At 36.1% G+C, this 18,595-nt stretch overlaps 2 protein-coding genes across 2 annotated transcripts in view; both read right to left on the minus strand.

Annotated features, from left to right (window-relative positions):
* The window catches only part of LOC133530693 (WD repeat and FYVE domain-containing protein 3), a 48,124-nt gene extending 34,598 nt beyond the window's left edge, over nt 1-13,526 (minus strand). The window contains 16 exon segments of the mRNA XM_061868714.1: nt 828-986; nt 1,410-1,603; nt 2,802-2,958; nt 3,122-3,267; nt 3,404-3,571; nt 3,837-4,006; nt 4,701-5,077; nt 5,162-5,481; nt 5,672-5,873; nt 8,361-8,399; nt 8,531-8,652; nt 10,950-11,014; nt 11,788-11,980; nt 12,224-12,382; nt 12,589-12,834; nt 12,927-13,526. Of these exon segments, the coding sequence (XP_061724698.1) occupies nt 828-986; nt 1,410-1,603; nt 2,802-2,958; nt 3,122-3,267; nt 3,404-3,571; nt 3,837-4,006; nt 4,701-5,077; nt 5,162-5,481; nt 5,672-5,873; nt 8,361-8,399; nt 8,531-8,652; nt 10,950-11,014; nt 11,788-11,980; nt 12,224-12,382; nt 12,589-12,834; nt 12,927-13,127 (2,918 nt within the window). The 5' untranslated portion in view covers nt 13,128-13,526.
* A 623-nt stretch (nt 13,527-14,149) lies between these two features.
* Nucleotides 14,150-17,001, minus strand: LOC133534682 (uncharacterized). The gene has a single exon (XM_061873910.1). It carries the CDS (start codon nt 16,781-16,783, stop codon nt 16,145-16,147), a length of 639 nt encoding a protein of 212 aa, XP_061729894.1. The 5' UTR covers nt 16,784-17,001; the 3' UTR covers nt 14,150-16,144.
* Between the last annotated feature and the right edge of the window lie 1,594 nt (nt 17,002-18,595).

Consider the following 18,595-nt stretch of genomic DNA (forward strand, 5'->3'; position numbering starts at 1 on the left):
GTAATAAGGCGGGGCGTTATCAACGCTTTATACGGTACCATTTTAATTGGATTTAAAGGACTATTCCACTTTTCTCGTTGTTGTAGCTTATATAAATGCTCCGTTTTGAATCGCTTGCAATACGATTAATCCTGCAAAGTTCTAAACGAGCAAGAGCAATCGCTTTGGTAACAGAAATGACATAATCATACATAATCTGTTTTTATATTTTCCAGATGCTCAAATCACAGTACGATCGTTCCACTTTATTCGACAGATCTGTCATTATAACACAGTACCTGGGCGACCGAGCTTTGCTCGGTTATAACTATTTATTGTAATATGGTGGTGTAAAGGTGATAATCTTAACTAAATTTTTTTACTAAATTAAACTTGTCTAAAACAATAAAAATTAAAAAATTATATATAAACTTGAACATATAAAAAAAAACAAAAGTTAGTCACCGGGCGAGATTCGAACCAGTAACACTCGTTTAGCAGTCCGCGTCTTAACCCGCTGGACCAGACGGACAGTGGCCGGCAACACGAAATTAGCGACCATATTCTGCGTCGAAAGAAAAACGCATGAAAACTCGAAAACACGCGTTTTCCCAAACATAAGACTAATCTAGATAGATTGTTTACCCCCAAAAACCCCCATATACCAAATGTCAGCAAAATCGTTAGAGCCGTTTCCGAGATCCCGGAAATATATATAAATACAAGAATTGCTCGTTTAAAGGTATAAGATAATTGGTACAAAAACAGGACGAGTAGGCAATCTGTAAATTAGCCAACCAGACGGTCATTTTTGCATTTCGAATATAAAAAAAAAAGATAAGGTGTACCTGAGTTCAGCTGGTCTCAACGCGTGCGCAGCGAGGCGCTCTAGCATGTACATGGCGGGCGCGTGTAGCGGGTGCTTCTCTGCGCGCAGCGCGGCGCCCATTACGCGTAACACCGCGCCTGCTAGTCCTGCGCCGCACATCACTTGTTGGTTGCGCTCGCTGCAACAAAAAACAATCCTCAAATATAGCCTAGCGCACTTACTGAGAAGTAATACTTAATTAATTATAGGAATTATACCCATTAGTTGTGCATTGAGCGCAGTATGCAAAAAGAGATCTCGGTAGGACGCTTTTGTACGTCTTGTCGGCTAGTGATTTAGCTATACCACATGTTGCTTGCTGAATTTTAAGCCTTAAATGTGGCAACTTTGTTAAATCATCTCACGACCCAAGCATCACAGTCAGACTGTTTGTTGAAGCAATGGTCAATGACAAAAGCTCTAGTCTTGGTCTCTATTGGACACAATTTAGGTTGCACAATATTAAATTCTAATTTATATAGAAACGTTAGAGAGACAAAGGTCTAAGGCGACGTTAATCGGTTTGGCTGGGCCGGGTTTCTTTATCGTAGTACGTAGGTACCTGCGCACGAGGCTCTTCAGCACGTGCGCGAGGTAGTCCCGGAGCGCGCGCGCATGCGCCCCGTGCGGCGCGGGCCGCGGCAGCGCGGGCAGCAGCCGCGCCAGCACGATCACCACCCCGGAGTGCACCACCCACGCCTCGCCCGACGAGCTCGCCGACAGGTTGAGCGGCGCCGTGCGCCCTGCTGGCTTCGACTACAAATAATACTACTTCAAACAACTGCTATGATATACATTCAATGAGAGTTTCATTTAAGTTTTAACTTTAATTTAGTACCGACTTCAAAGAATATACTTTAGATTATTTAATGTTACGGATAACACGTATGTTGTTATCTACAACATTAAAATAGATTTTAAATTGATTAATGACCCAAAATCATAATTGAACCTAAATTTGTGACTAAGATCAGAAATGAAGAAAGTGGTCCCCATTTTGACTATTTTAATTACTATACAAGCCAAAACATGCTGGTAGCGTTTTATTTATTTAAACTTTATTGCACAAAATATATTCAACAATTTATTGTCAAATTTCAACTCGGACCGCGCCTCGGCTCATATTGTTACTCCCGCCAATCGCCTTATTTGACTCCTTTTATACAATTACTGCCTAAAATACTATTGACCCCTCGTATGCAATATATAAAACTATAATTATTAGTGTCTACTACGGTAACGTGTATCCTCTATTAACCTACGGAGTTATTTTCTGGGTAATTCTGTGGATGTGAATAAAACATTCATACTCCAAAGAAGATTCCTAAAAATAATTAATCGAATGAATTTTAGAGACTGACTTCGAGACATTTTCCGAGAAAAACGCTTCCTTACACTGACCGGAATATATATTCTAGAAGTAAGTTTATTTGTAAAAAAATAGCCTAATTATTTTACAGCTCTCTCTCTTCAACTAAGTGCAACGCTATGACGCAATATAGATATAACATTATGCTATCCAAAAATAAACACATCCATATTCATAATAAGCACTTTTGTAACAGCTATTCGATTATTTAATCACCTTCCAGCTGATATACAGGCACTCGAAGGAAAAAAGAATATTTTGAACATTAATTGGTATGTAATTAATTATCTTTGCATGTTATTTAAGTTTAGTTCATAAGTTATTTAAGTATTGCATAGGTACCCGAAATGGGTAACTGTTGGACTAATAAATTGTATCAGGATTACCATCTACAAATGTACACAGTACTACAATAAGTGCAATAAATCATTCTTATTCTTATGCCGCCTGTCAAATTTGATCATTGAAAAAGTGACCTTGACATACAATAGATTTAAATTCCCACGCACGGATCCTTATCAAACTCAGACAAGAGGTTAAAAAAATTAAACCACATAATTTAGAACTAATTATAACGACACTAACCTCATTAATAGCAGAGCTTTGTCTCGTTAAACTAGGCGATTTAACGTTGAGCGAACCGCAAAAGGTAGGTTTGTCGAACGAGTCTAGAGCCACATCGTACAGGAGTCGCAGTACGATGCACGCATGGATGAACACCACGGGGACACTTTCGGGAAAACTGTAAGAAAACAATAGCCTTTTACAAGGTCGAGATATCTTTTAGCCATTTTCCATAACAAAAGTCATAGAGCAAACGGGAAACAATTAACGTAAGCCCACTACGTTAGATCTGCCTTGGTTACTTAATCGTGCGATGCACATAGGGATGCAACGTAACTTACGTCATATCCAGTATATTCCCGGTAAATAAATCGTGGAAGACTTCGTACAGATCCGTGTCACCGGCTTCAACGTCGTTCATAAGTTCGGTGTCTTCGGTAAAACAACCTAGTAGTCGAATGGTATCGGTGAGTGTCGTCATACAAACCTACAACAAAATAAGGAGAATAAATAATATTTCTGACACACAGAAATGTAACTTGAATGGTGACTAGTAGATTTGTGGCCAAAAAATTATGCCTATACACAAAATCTTAATTATTTATCGTAAATAAATATCTTACTTCGTGATGGAAAAACTTAGCGTTCGCCGGCTCGAAACGCATAGCCGTGCTCACTGTGTAGAAAACAATATGTATCAACTGCAGCATATCCCGGTCCATAAGAGTATCCCCTTGCAGTTTGCCTTCGAGCGACGCTAATACGCTCGTGACGTACACAAAGCCGCTGACCTACAGAAGTTAGAAACATTCATCATTATAAGACGTTACTGTTAAAGTTAAAACCCGAGTATTCGTTACTCACTTACGATTACGTTAACTGGTAATTTAATAGGTAACAAGGTAATTAAATTTTGCAATTTCAACTCATGTATTTCTAATTGACGTATCCATCTGAAACTTTGTGAGTATATATAGATGATATAAATGACAAAACAATAATTTGGTACCATCGACCTGATGTGGGATCCAGAAGATGAACTACATTTAACATTACCTTTCTAAATATCGTCCTAGTCCTATGTGAATCCCTGAGACACGCCAGCAGAGCCTTGAGGATATGCAGCTTGAGTCTTAGGGCGTCGTTGGGCGCCGCATGCATGCCGCAAAGCAATGCCGACATGTCTTCTTCACCTGAACCACTCACTATCAGTTCTCTTATGACACCTGGAGAGGTAAAACATCATATAAAACTCGGAACTAGAGTTTTAGAGCATTTAGAGGCGAATTTTCTAAATATGCAGTACCAAAGAGAATTTGAAATAGAGGTGTATTGTTACTGCCATCTTTCGACAGATGATTAAACTTTTAGGACGTCATTTGACTTTGATCCTTATTCTTTCACTGATATGTGTTAAATGTGTTAAATATCAAAAAGTGGCGCCATCTAATAAATCAAAGGCCAAAGGTATGGCGACATCGCTTCGAGCACAGAACTATATCAAGATAAAAGAGTTGATCGATTTGTAAGGGGACCGAGCGTGTAACATTTTGCGAAGACACTTTGACGTCACGAGTGACATTTAGTGATGGGAAACGTGAAAAGATTTAAAAGCATCGATTAGAACGCGACAATCCGATTCTAGGCATCGCCGTCGATAGCGATAAGAAAGTACGTTAAAGTCTGAAAGTAAGAGCTAATCATTTATTATGAAAAAGCATTAATGATAACTTAAGTTACCAGATACTTATAGTAAATCATGTGTCGAAAGATGGCAGTAAATTTACTGTGGCTACAAAGTTTTCTTTGACAATCCACCTCTATTTCAAATTCTCTTTGGCAGTACTGCGTTTTATAACGACAGTCGTTTTTGTGTCTTACAAAATAAACATTTATTTACTAACGTTTTAGTCAACTTACCCAAAGCCTTACTCCTACAAGATTCATGAACCACCATACCGTGGACGCACTTCGCACCACCGCAGTCCCTAAATACATTACAATTATTCGTGTTCCCATTCAATAACGCAGTCAATCCTTCCATAACCAAAGTACCCAATTCCTCCTCTTCTATATCAATGTTGGGGTCTTTTATCAATGAATCCTGTCTTATAGACAACCGTTTCCTCCTTTCTGGAGCAATCGGCTCACTACAAGCAGGATCAGATTCTTTCTTTAGTTTCTCCTCTTCTGCGATCTGTTTGTCTTTTAAAAATGCGGCGTAGCGAGAGAGGCATGTAACAAACACTTCTAACATGCCTACTTCCCTGTATACATCTTTGAAAATCATATTATGCCTGTAAACAACGAGCAAGTGTGAAAATTGTTATCGTGTTCCTAAATTTAAAAGTAAATATAAACAGGTAACAATAAGTACTTACTTTAAGATGTTGAGTAGCGTTTTCATACACAATATGCTACAGCTTCTCGATTTATTAGCTTTTAATAGTAAAGAAAGCGATATCAACTCCTTACAGGGAACAAAATTTAACTGGAAAACGATAAATTCCAAAAGCTCAAAGAACTTTTCTTGAATTTCAGCGTTCTTCAGGTGAATCCTTTCGGAAAATTGACTTAACGTGTTTTGGTTTTCTAGTATGAAATAGTTTGCATTGTCCGCGTGGTATACGCTCGATATGGCGTCTAGTATAGTGCAGCATAATGCAGCGGAGTTTGACTTTATGAAGACCGATTGCAGGACCTGAAAATTAATGAACGCGGCAAATATTGTATAAATATTGATTTCAATACGCGATTGTGGGACATTTGCATAAATAATAACATCAGAACAATAAACACAGCAGCATTTTTTGACGTTGTGTGCCGCAGTACAACTGCCGATCATTTAATTTAAAACAATATCCAAGTTACCGCATTGGGAGGTTACGAACTTGAAAGGCCTGCACGTTCCTAACGGCCTGGCCTGGCGTGGTGGGCTGCGGCAGAACGAACCCCTGCAGCTGGAACAGCTCGGTGTTGGCGCGCGTGGGTCGCAGCTCCGAGAAGCCGCACGCGCACAGCGATGATATCATCAGCACGAGATTGCGCAGCGCCGCGCGCGCCTCTGATCCGCTCACGCGCTCTTCTTCTAACCTATACGTAAGTTACAAATGCGTATTAAAATCACTTCGATTTATTGCCTCACTGCAATTCCTATAAATACGTAAGTATTTAATAAGGCCTCAATATAAAGACTAATATTATATATTCGTAAAGATTGTCATTTTTTATATTCATAAACAATTATCGTGTCAATAATGCAAACGAGTGTAATTGATGCCATTTTCAAGAGTGACTTCTTCGTTTGATTTTGGAGATCCGGACCTCGGAGCTGTAAACACATAGCTAGCTAGCGGACACTATATAACGCGAGTTATGCGACCAGTGACGAAAATATATAGCTTTTTTAAATAAAATTAGTTTCCTCTATGCTTGCGATATCTCGAACCCAGCCCCTCTCAAGCCGTTTGACCGTAGCGTTTTTCTCGATTTGCTACCTGATAAATTATTTAAGTGACACAGGGAGAAAGCATTTTACGTGTTTTTTCCTGACGAACATCATACATATGATAATATGTGGTGTAATAATGTATTTTTTAATAAATAAGTCAACGCAATAGGCAGCTAATAATATAGCTATTGAATAATAAGAATTGATTTCTTCCATTTAACGATACATTATGTAGTTACAAAGTTAGATATCAATATCTGCTTGCATCATTATCATGTATTAAGGTAATGTCAGTAACGTGGCCATCTGTTTGCATATCATTGCAATATACACATGACGTAATACGAAACACTTAAACAGTATGGTGGTATGTGACCAATAACTGGGTAGAACTTAGATATCTCACTTACAGCAAATAACTAATAATTAATTTTCTATTATTTACTTTTAAGACTTACTATTGTTCACTTTAATAAAAGCGGCCAAGTGCGAGTCGGACTCGCCCATAAAGAGTTCCGTACCATTTATGACGTATTAAAAAAAACTACTTACTAGATCTGGTTCAAACCAATTTTTGGTGGAAGTTTGCATGGTAATGTATGTCATATTTTTTTTTTAGATTTTTCATTCTGTTATTTTAGAAGTTACAGGGGGGGGGGGGGGGGGGCAGTGAAGTGTCTCTCGCGCAAACTATTCAGTTTAGAAAAAAATGATATTAGAAACCTAAATATCATTTTTGAAGACCTATCCGTAGATACCCCACACGTATGGGTTTGATGTAAAAAAATTTTTTTTTTTAATTTTATGACGTATTAAAAAAAACTACTTACTAGATCTCGTTCAAACCAATTTTCGGTGGAAGTTTGCATGGTAAGGTATATCATATATTTTTTTTTAGATTTTTCATTCTGTTATTTTAGAAGTTACGGGGGGGGGGGGGGGGGGGGCACACATTTTTCCACTTTGGAAGTGTCTCTCGCGCAAACTATTCAGTTTAGAAAAAAATGATATTAGAAACCTAAATATCATTTTTAAAGACCTATCCATAGATACCCCACACGTATGGGTTTGATGAAAAAAGATTTTTTGAGTTTCAGTTCTAAGTATGGGGAACCCCCAAAATTTATTGTTTTTTTTCTATTTTTGTGTAAACATCTTAATGCGGTTCATAGAATACATCTACTTACCAAGTTTGAACAGTATAGCTCTTATAGTTTCGAAAAAAAGTGGCTGTGACATAATCGGACAGACAGACGGACATGACGAATCTATAAGGGTTCCGTTTTTTGCCATTTGGCTACGGAACCCTAAAAAGGGTATGATAAGATCCAAAAATGATTTAGCTAGTCATCATACTTCTGACATGGAAAGGATCTGTATGATCTAACAGAACCATCAGGTAGATCCGTTAGAAAAAAAACTAGCACGTCACTTAGTCACATAAAATGCGACATTTTAAGAAACTAACTTCATAAGAACAAAGACGACCGGTCTGGCCTAATGGGTAGTGACCCTACCTATGAATCCGATGGTCCCGGGTTCAAATCTCGGTAATATTTATTTGTGTAATGAACACAGGTATTTGGTCCTGAGTCATGGGTGTTATTATATATATATATATATATATATATATGTATCTATTTATCTATAAACATATATATATCGTCACCTAGTACTCATAGTACAAGGTATGCTTAGTTTAGTGCTAGGTCGATTTGTGTAGGATTGTCCCCAAATATTTACTTATTTAAAGCTCTCAATTCTTGAGCCTACTACAGTAATTGTTAAATAGAAATTCAGTTAGGTACATTTGCAATTTAGAGACCAAACGCCAACGGTACTGAATTATAAGGCATGATATTGCGCAGAAATATAGAATGTTAATATTTCTTCAACATTGAAGAATTTTATTGTACAATGGTTTTATTTATAGGATCGTCATGATTCGCGTTACGTCGATTTTATTAATTTGACTGTTGGTGAATGAAAGCGGGTAAAAAATTATTATACTTATGTCTAATGAAATACACAAGAATGGCGATGTCTTGACATCAAGTAATAATAATGGTTTACAGTGATAGTGGATAGTAACATAGGCAGCTATGACTAAAACAGTGAATGGTGCTTACCCTGACGTCAAATAATCGGGTACCCCATCTCTCTCATGCCTGTGATAAAAAAATAACTCAAAGAAATAAAACAAAACATTGTGATACAAAACAAACTATTAGATCTAAATACACGTGCACATGCATGCATTAATTTACATAAAATAAATGAAGTAAATAAGTTTACTTACTTAAGAAGAAACTCCGACAGGAATAAATATCCTTGACATGAACGAAAGTCGTCCAATAATAATTGACTAACATCACTTGAATCCTTAAGAAAGCAAAATACTGCAACGAACATTTCGACTACCTGAAACAGTGAAAAGTATATAGGTATGTAAATCAACTATACAGTGTGGAATTTCTTAATGGGTCAGTGAGGGCAGCTACCAGATCCCGTGCTGCTACACGAAAACAGTCTTAGAAGACCTTCCCTCGATTCCCGAAGATTGGCGTTTACAGATTTTGGAGAAAAAAAAACCATACAGAATGCGAGAAAAAGGTAATTATTGCCAAACTTTTTTTTATGCCAATCGATCCCATCCCTATCCAGGATCAAAAGCATGTATGGGTATGGGACCAAAAAAAATAAACGGCTAGAAAAGCCACAAACGGAGGAAAACTTTTCCCATACAATTTGTATGAAAGAGTAAACTTTAATATTTCACATGCTATTTTTTTATGCCAATCGATTCCATTCCTATCCAGTATCAATAGTTAGGAGTCAACTTAAAGGTAATGTACGAAAAAACCACCAATTAAATAAAACTTTTTCCATACATTTACTATGGAGAAACCGTGAAATTGTATTCACATTTTTCTATCTCGCCAATCAGTCCTGTTACGTTTAAGGACCATAAAACTGTATGAAGACATTACAGTAACAACATTCAAAATATCAAAAAACAGGGATTTTAATTTCACGTTTTCTCCATAGTTAATTATTATTATTTATTATTATGTCACTTACAGTATACACCAGACATGACACATAGGAATATAAGAATTGAATTATAACATAACTATAATAAATTACTACCAAAAACAGTTAGTCAGAATTTAAATATAAGTACATATTATCTAATTAGTGCTAATGGTGCTCGGGGCGACTATAGCCTCGAGGTAGCGCCCGGCTGTGGCTAAGAATCTCGGTTCAGGAGTCGAAAATAGGTCTAATGAATCGTCCTGGGTCAATATACCGTTAATAAGCTTTAGAGCTCGGTAGAGAGGTGAGTGGGAATTCGACTTGGTACTGGTGTTCGGGTTAATACATGGTTCTTTAATTTGTGGCTTTTTAATCCATTATCTTAAGTTGACCCCTAGGACACTGGATAGGAATAGAATCATTTGGCATAAAAATAGCATGTGAAAAATAATAGTTTTCATTTTCATACAAATTGTATGGGAAAAGTTTTCCTCGAATTGTAGCTTTTCTAGCAGTTTTTTTTGGTCCCTTACAAGCTTTTTATCCTGGATAGAAATGGGATCGATTGGCATCAAAAAAGAGTTTGTCAAAAATCACCTTTTTCTCGCACCCTGTGTTTTTTCCAAAATCTGTAAACGCCAATCTTCATTAATTTTAAATCGAGGGAAGGTCTTCTAAGACTGTTTTCGCGTAGCAGCACGGGATCTGGCAGCTGCCCTCACTGACCCATTAAGAAATTCCACCCTGTATACACGGTGCTCACGAGAAACCGGAAAGATTTTAACAGTATATATTTTTTCTGGAAATCGCCTAGTTTCAGAGTAAATAAAAATAATTAAAAAAAAAAAACATATTTTTATTAGTGCAAAACGCCGTTTTGATGGGGATGTTGACACTATGGGATGGGACCTAGTACCTATTCTAATTATCCTTATTGATAGATATCAAAAAGTAACAAGTAACCACAAGTAACACATTCCGAAAACTAGGTTTTACGAATCAAAAAGGAGAAACTCATTTTTAGTGACCCAATTTTACCAATAAAATTTATTTTTTATTGGTTTATATAAATTGTTTTTTTTGGCGGAATTTACCTAAACTCGTAATTTTTTTTACTTCTTTTGGTCTCAGAAATGCGTGGTCAAAATCTTTCGGGGTCCTCGTGAACACCGTGTGTAAATATATATATATATGAGGCCGTTCGAGTTAAAGCTATCTCTAAATATAGGTCTGTTAACTTTGGTGTTGAAAAAAAAGTGTTCCCATGTGTTTAAGGTCCTATTACCTAAAATAAAAAATAATGCCACACTGAATACTTAATTAACTGTGTAATATCCACAGCAGGCGCTTACACCATTATCAACATTCCTTTAACGCGAATCCGATAATTGCCGACTTAAGCACCTAAGGGACTGAGGTTCCTTCACTCCTTTATCAACACCTATTATTATCCAATAAAGGGTTAATTGAAAAAGACAGTGACATAGGTCTAGTCAACCTTTGCACTCACTGCCTAATATACCACCGTCCACAGTCCACACTGTTAACCGTACATTAGCAAACCTTATTGCAAACACGTAAGGTCCACCAATGATGATAGTACTACAGTTACGCGTTGTTAAGCCCAAATAGCCCATCTGCCATACTGTCAGCTAACATGTTCATAGTAAGTGATATCTTACCTCCAATGGAGTTAGCTCTGGTATTTTCTGCATGTTTTCTATACATAGTGCTACACAACCTTTATCTGTAACAGAAACAGTGGTGTTAAACTCAATTATTATTTTTTGTAGCACATCTCTGAACATAATGACACAGCCGGAAATATAGAGTTATAGCAGTTTTCTGAGAATAATATAGTGGATCCACACATGCCAGCTGTGATATGCAAACTTTTACCATTCATGTTCAACATTGTTTTAGTGACCTTATTAGTTAATAACATACAACACTTATTTATTCATTATTTTGCGGATGACAAAGCCAGGGATGCTTACAGGGATTATGACCATGCCAACCTTTCCTAGTTCAATTGTGTTAAAGTTTTGATAAACTCTGCATCTGAGTTTTTAAAGAATAGGCAATGTATAAAAAGCTTATTTTTTAAGTCAAAGAATTAATATTTAAATATAGTTTATTGATTGCTTTTTTTTAACATGACATTAGCAATATAGAGCATTTTAAACTGAAGCCATGTACTGCACAATCCTTTTATCATCCAACCAAAAACTCTTTGAACCCAACATTGTAGGGAAAAAGTAGAACAGTGTACTATTGTACATTCTATATAGCGACACTCAAGAAACCAAACACTTATTGAGGTTATAGAGAGTTTTCGTTAAATAGAGAGAAATTAATATGAAAATAAACCAACTAAGAGCCAAAAATGTCAATTTTATAGGGAGTGAATCGTTATATCGAGTGATGTTATAGGGAGTTAACACAGTATTTAGATTTTTGCTGGGAGCAATCTATAAAGTATTCATGAGTAAAACATAACATTTAAATAATATAACTCACTATGTATGTATTGCACAACAGATTGTGTTAATCCGTGCCTAGATAATGTCATCAGTACTTCTGCCGCAGACTTTCGCCACATGATATTGTGAGGGGCACACCATGATGTAATGGCAGAGAACAGTAGACTGAGATCATCTTTCCTTGCCAACTCTTCACATGGAAATGGATGACTGCATAATCGCACTAGGACCTGTATATAACCAGAACAATTTTTGTGTTGAATAGAGATGCCACGAAGAGTAGTAGAGCCTATATACTGTTACTGATACTGCCTAGTATGCAGCTTTTGTTGACATCAAATTTGTGATTTTTTTAATTTAAAAAGAATCCTGATAAAAATGCATTTTCAATGTAATTTATAATTTAGAAATAAAGAAGTAATTTATATTGGTTTAAATAAATTATGTGAACTTGATTTTTTGTAATAAATTACCTGAACAAATATTTTTTGCAATAATATTCTTCTTTCTCTTGGAGTAAAATCACTAACACCATCTTGAACATCAGCCTCTGATTCAGGTATTTCAGGAAGATCAAAAAATAGGTATAAACATTTGACTAATGTTGAAGGAATAGCAGCTGTAGTCATTACCTAGAAATAACACCACAAGTTTCTAATATATGCAAATCCTCTATGCTCATAATATTCATTATTGATTTTAGTAATATGCTTTCAAAACAGTTTCACTGCCAACAACTTACAAGAGGGTTTATTTTGTGTAGGAGTCAAGATTCCATCACAAAATAAATCAGTATAGATAATGTAGTTTTCACAAAAGATAAATAATCATGGGTAACCTGTATCAAGGATTGGTCTCCCGCTGCTAGAAGATTTAAAGTGGATAGTAACATCCAGCCATTGCTAGATTCCTCAGAATTCTCAATTTCGAGGAACTTTGCTATGGCACAACTTGCTGCCTCTGTACTTTGGTTGCTAGCTCTTTTCCTAATCTCTGATACCATAAGTTTGGAAACTTGCTGGCAAAATGATAAAATGTCCCAAAACTTTTCATTCATCTCACTTGAGGGGCTGCTACCAAATACCTGTATTTATAAACATGTTATATTATTTTTGATTCTTAAACTCGTTATCCATTTAAATAATATATCATATATTTATATTGTATTGTACTTACCTTGCAAAATAGAGGTAGCATATTGTACAGTTTATCATCTTTTTCAGCATCTGTTAGAGGCTGCGCTGGGTGAGTGTACTCCGCAAACAGCTTCTTGAGGTGCATGAGGCCCAGCTGAAGATGTGAGGAAGCGCTGGCAGACTCCGCGGGCTCCGAAGACGTAGAGCCCGCAGCACCACGTAATTTGCGCATCAGATTCATCTTTCTGGCACTTAATTTTCCACAAAATTTAAGTTATCCTCTTATTCCAAAAAATACACATATTTATAATTTTCACTTCATTGTTTTCATTAAAGAAACAAAACGTCTGAAAATTCTGCTCAGATGGTAAATCATTTTCTTTTTATTCACTAGGAATTATCGGCGTTTCCGCCTACATAACTGTTTTAGTCTATAAAATTACTATTTTTTTATTAAGAAGATATTACATTATTGTATGAAAATCTTAAATAAACCCTAAATAAATGCGCCTTCCGTACGCCCACTCACAACAGAAAACAGAAATCTATCAATTTTTATCAATCAAATAGGCAGGGTTGCCTGGAGAATGAAAATAAATATTACTATTTTTAGTGAGAAAAAGGTTCTATATTCTATAGTGTCAGATCAAGCCAAGTTGGCAGCGATTTTGACAGCCCTGAAAGTGCGTGTTAAGGTAAAAATAACACTTATACCCTCTGGGCTATCAAAATCGCTGCCAAACCTGTGGAAGGTTATTCAGTGCGTGGGACATTATATTGGAACGAAAATTCGATTATTTTTTCGCTATGGCGCATGGTTTAAATTCGCAAATGGCGTCGATCTTTCTCTTTTACTCTCACAAAGACGTAATTAGAGAGACAGAGAAAAATTCCCGCAATTGACGAACTTCAATTTTCGCGGTTATAGCCCAGACTGTCCTATATATTATACTACTCTTTGGCCCAGATCAAGAAAAGTCTGCAACGATGTTGATTGCACACGCCGTGCAAGTGTTATTTTAAACGTCAAACTTCTATGAAATTAGTAAGTACGTATAAATAACACTTGCACTGCGTGTGCTATTAAATCGTTGCAAACTTATCTTAGTCTATCTCTACAGCCCTATCAAGACATATTTATTTATTTTTGTCAGGAAAAATTATTTTATATTTTAATTATGCAGATATTCAGTTCCGAATAATTATGGAACATACATAAACATACCTCGGGTCAGGGAAAATATTGAAAATAACAAGGCGTACTTGCGGGTGGGTACTGTGTTATTCAAAGAAAATTCAAGGGTATGACCACAAAACAACCTTAATCAAACAGGGAATTAGAGTGTTAGTACCATACTGTGCATTATGGCTAGACTCTCTCATATTTGAATTTATACATTATCTTAGCTAGCCATTGTAGCATAATTATAAAAGAAAAATTATAATAGAATAGAACAGGTAACAAAACAGTACAGGTAGTAAAGTACTTAAGAAATTGAGCAGTCTGTCAGGGGTCATAGAACATGTCATGGTGAGCTTAATGTAAATGTGCCCTAACGATAATCAGCATGTATCACATAAGCAAGCTCTGGTGATTAATGTATGTATAAAAATGCACTTACAAAATTTTCTGTACTAAGTAGACTGTACAAATAACAGATTTTCTTAAATCACAACAGACCTTATAGGTCAGGTAGGAAACTAATCATCACAAAAATATTTTACATCATGACCTACAATTATTTTAATAGATAATAATATATGTTGAGTTTCATTGGTCACTTCGTAGAAAATATCACTTTTATACACATGTTAATGCCTAATCACATATTATTTGCTTATAAATATTTTAGTACTTGTTGTAGTACTTAATAATTAACAAAATCATAACCTACAATCAGAGTGCAAGTGCTTTGAGGATTAAGGGGCTGCAGAAGTGAGGAGGCATTGATGCAGGATTGCATCAATGCTTGTGGAGACAGAGAGGGGGCATAGGATACATGGAGGATAAAATGGTGTTTATTTTGATTCCTCAGAACTTGCAGGCCAACTATACATAAAAACAACTGATTATGCAGTCTTGCACTTTATGTCATTGAAATAAGATGTTAAAACTGGGATATATTTTTGGCATTATTTCATAGTCTGTATCTATAGCAATATAAAGAATAGGTGACTATTTAAGCAGTGCTCAGAGATACTAAATTGATACTCTAAACATAAAAATGCCATGATATAAACGTATCCCTAGTGTTTTAGGTTTGGGAATGATTTTTGTTTATTGTAAAATAGTTACCAAACTCTGAATTAAAAATAGTTAAGCAACAAATGTACATAGAAATGTTATAAGTAATTGTTTCTGTTTTTATAGTTAGACCTATTTTTTGTCTAGTATAACCTCACTCACACCCAATACCGAATTAGCCGGGTCCACACGAGCATACGCGCGAGGCAATTTCCTCACGCACAAATCGGCCAGGTAGACGTGCCTCGGAAAACGCATGCGCCGCCTCGGCGGAGGCACGTCTACACTGGCCGGTTTGTGCGTGAGGAAATTGCCTCGCGTGTATGCTCGCTCTGTGTGGACCCGGCTAATGGATATAATACCTATACTGTAATGCATTGTGCAGTATACTTCAATTTATTCATTACATATATTTATCCCCTCACTCCCAGCACTACATAATATCAAAAATCGAACCCACAGCCACACACATTTTTTATCTTTCATAAATTCTTTATGAGCTGAGGGGATCAGTAATTTTCCATTAGCCGGGTCCACACAGAGCGAGCAAACGCGCGAGGCAATTTACTCGGAAAACGCAAGCGCCGCCTCGGCCGAGGCACGTCTACACTGGCCGTTTTGTGCGTGAGGAAATTGCCTCGAGAGTATGCTCGCTCTGTGTGGACCCGGCTAATTAACTACTTTATGTTAAGAACTACACACTACACTATGACTACATTATGGTTAGAGAATGATATAATTGTGAGAAGATAGTCACTTGACAAGTTTGAATACTGGCACTGTGGATCTATTCATTGCTGAATTAACATTTCTATTTATTTTTAAATAATTGAATTTGAATTGAAACAATCAAAACCCACTAATTGTAAAAAAAAAAACAATTAAATGAAAACCAACCTTATGTCCATACTGGTAAGATACACAATGTAGTAATTAGTGAGTTTTGGTTATCATCTGAGGTTATTCTGCCTGGAATATTATTCCACAATATTAGCAATGCATTTGCACATGTATTAATTCTTATCTACTATTGGTTTAAATAGAACCCAAAGCCGTTCAAACTCTAGTCTGTATTTTTCAACAAGTTCCCTTTGCGAAGTGACTGCAACATCTTCCCAGTTACCACTCAAGGCTTGATTGGTCCAGTTGAGAGATCCCATTATCACCACCGGCACAGCTGCTGGGTTTTCACTCAACGCGTCTATCAATGAGAACTTATGGTGCATAAGATTTGTAGATTTCATCCACCTGACAGGAATGCCTTGTTTCTCCAATTTTCTTATGTGAGAACCTGAAGCATACGCCATGTCAGCGTCAACTATTACACGGACTTTTACTCCTTTCAAGTGCTGCTTTAATACTGTCTGGGTCAAATCAAGATTAGTCAAAACGTACATGCATATATCCAATGTGTATCTTGGGGAGTTTACAAAATACAACAGTCGGTCCATGCTCTGTGTAACAACGCATCTTGAATATTTACTCCTTTGTAGCTCTCCGAGTCCATGAGAAAACATCAAAACTTCGTGTATTTCTTTTGGCGCTATTTTCTTTTCCTTTTTGTTAAAGTAATGTAGGTATACCCATTTAGAAGCAAAAGTAAGTGCAATAAAGATAAATACAGACTTGCTTATCTTCAACAAAGGCGTCATTTTGTTTTGGGATCGTAAGCATTTACCGCATTTATCTTTTGAAGAAGAAACAGCATCGGTAATTCTATTTGGTTACCGAATGTAATGAAAATAAATAAACAGTTAAACACGAACAAAAATGTCATAAGTCATCAATGACAACAAAGGCCAGTCCAGACAGGATAATCAAATCGACCGATTTCATCAGCACAGCACAGAAATATGCGTCAATCTCCAATGGAATCACCAAATTTAGATTTAAGTGCCAATTACATCCACACTATCAGGCCTTATATCAGACCCGGGACTGATTTACATTCCCCCTTTCCGATTTCAGGCGACAGTTAACATTAGTAAAGATAGCGGCGATTTCTATTAATGGGATCCGATAACCTACATTTGTGTAAAGTTGACTACCGATTGTGCAAACTATTTTACATCACCAGAAGTCACTATAAAATTGGTACAATTTAAAGACATGAATACAACATTAAGAGGGTTGCATATACCTCGTATGTCAAATCATATCTTTATTCATAATGTTGTTACCCAAAGAGCATATAATCACTACGTTTTAAGAGACGGGACTTCCATACTAGCGAGTGGAATCCCTTTGTTTCGCATATCATTACCAAAATGTACGACAAAGAACTGTCAAAGAACCATAAGTACCAACATAAGCAATTTAAATAGTGTAGTACGCTACACGCTTGCGTTTCTTATCGATATCGATAAAATGGGGAGGGTTGAAATATAGACTCTTGGCTACAAATTTTGTACTCGAAATCAAGTTAGGATCGAGTCCACATTTAAGTTGTATGTTATATAGTGGATAGTTCTATGAGTGGACTAATACGTGGTCGAGCTTAATGTGGACTCGATTTTTTTTAGAACACCTTGTTGTTCTTCACCACTACGAAGGATCAAAGTAGCACTTTTTTTCCCTACTAGGAGGGATCACTTTTTTTCTCTTTTTGCATACTTCTTAGGTTAAATTATTTAATTTAATTACCATTAATTAAATTTATTTATTTATTTATTTGTACCATAATAATTTCCTCATAGGTGATGTGCAAAGCAGTATATAAATTTATCACGTGGTAGCAAAAATATTTCTACCTTAGGGTGGTATTCCACCTGTCCAATTTCTTGGTCCAATGTCATTGCGTCTCACTCTGTCATTAATCAAAATGTGAGACGCAATACACATTGGACAAAGAAATTGCATACCTAGGTGGAATACCACCCATAGGCGTTAACACTTGAATCCCTCACTACGCTAGGATTCTATTTTAGAATACCTCGTTACACTCAGATTGTAATTACAAAATCCTTCACTATTTTTATTCTTATTTTTTATTTTATTAAAAGCACTATTTTCAAAATGATCTGCAGATACATGTTTCAATAAATGTAACTTTTCTATGGGAAGATGTATCAGGTCTTCGTTCCCAACAAATTTAACCCACTGCCTGCATCTGAAAACATACAGCCTTGGTTATGTACAGTTTATATTCCAAGTGTTTGTTAATGAGATGATCAACTGATTATTTAGCGCTAATATGCATCTATAAATCAAATCAAATATGTTAAATAATGACAATTAATGCATAGATGATAGATAATTTTCCAATGAAAATCTTCGACGAATTAATTTTGTGTCATATTGCATGCAAGTTCTCAGGAAATTTCACATATTTTATTTAATTACTTACACTGATATACAAATAAACATACAATTATCGATAGTTTTAGTACATCCCTAGTTCACAACTAAACATAATATAAAATATCAAATTTTCGATGTGTTTAAAGCCTGCTGCACCAAAATAA

This window comes from Cydia pomonella, chromosome 2, assembly GCF_033807575.1.
Source record: "Cydia pomonella isolate Wapato2018A chromosome 2, ilCydPomo1, whole genome shotgun sequence".
In the NCBI taxonomy this organism is placed as follows: Eukaryota; Metazoa; Arthropoda; class Insecta; order Lepidoptera; family Tortricidae; genus Cydia; species Cydia pomonella.

What these genes read in the sequence shown, in the direction of transcription:
- LOC133534682 (XM_061873910.1), bottom strand. Translation starts at nt 16,783, where the DNA reads ATGACGCCTTTGTTGAAGATAAGCAAGTCTGTATTTATCTTTATTGCA.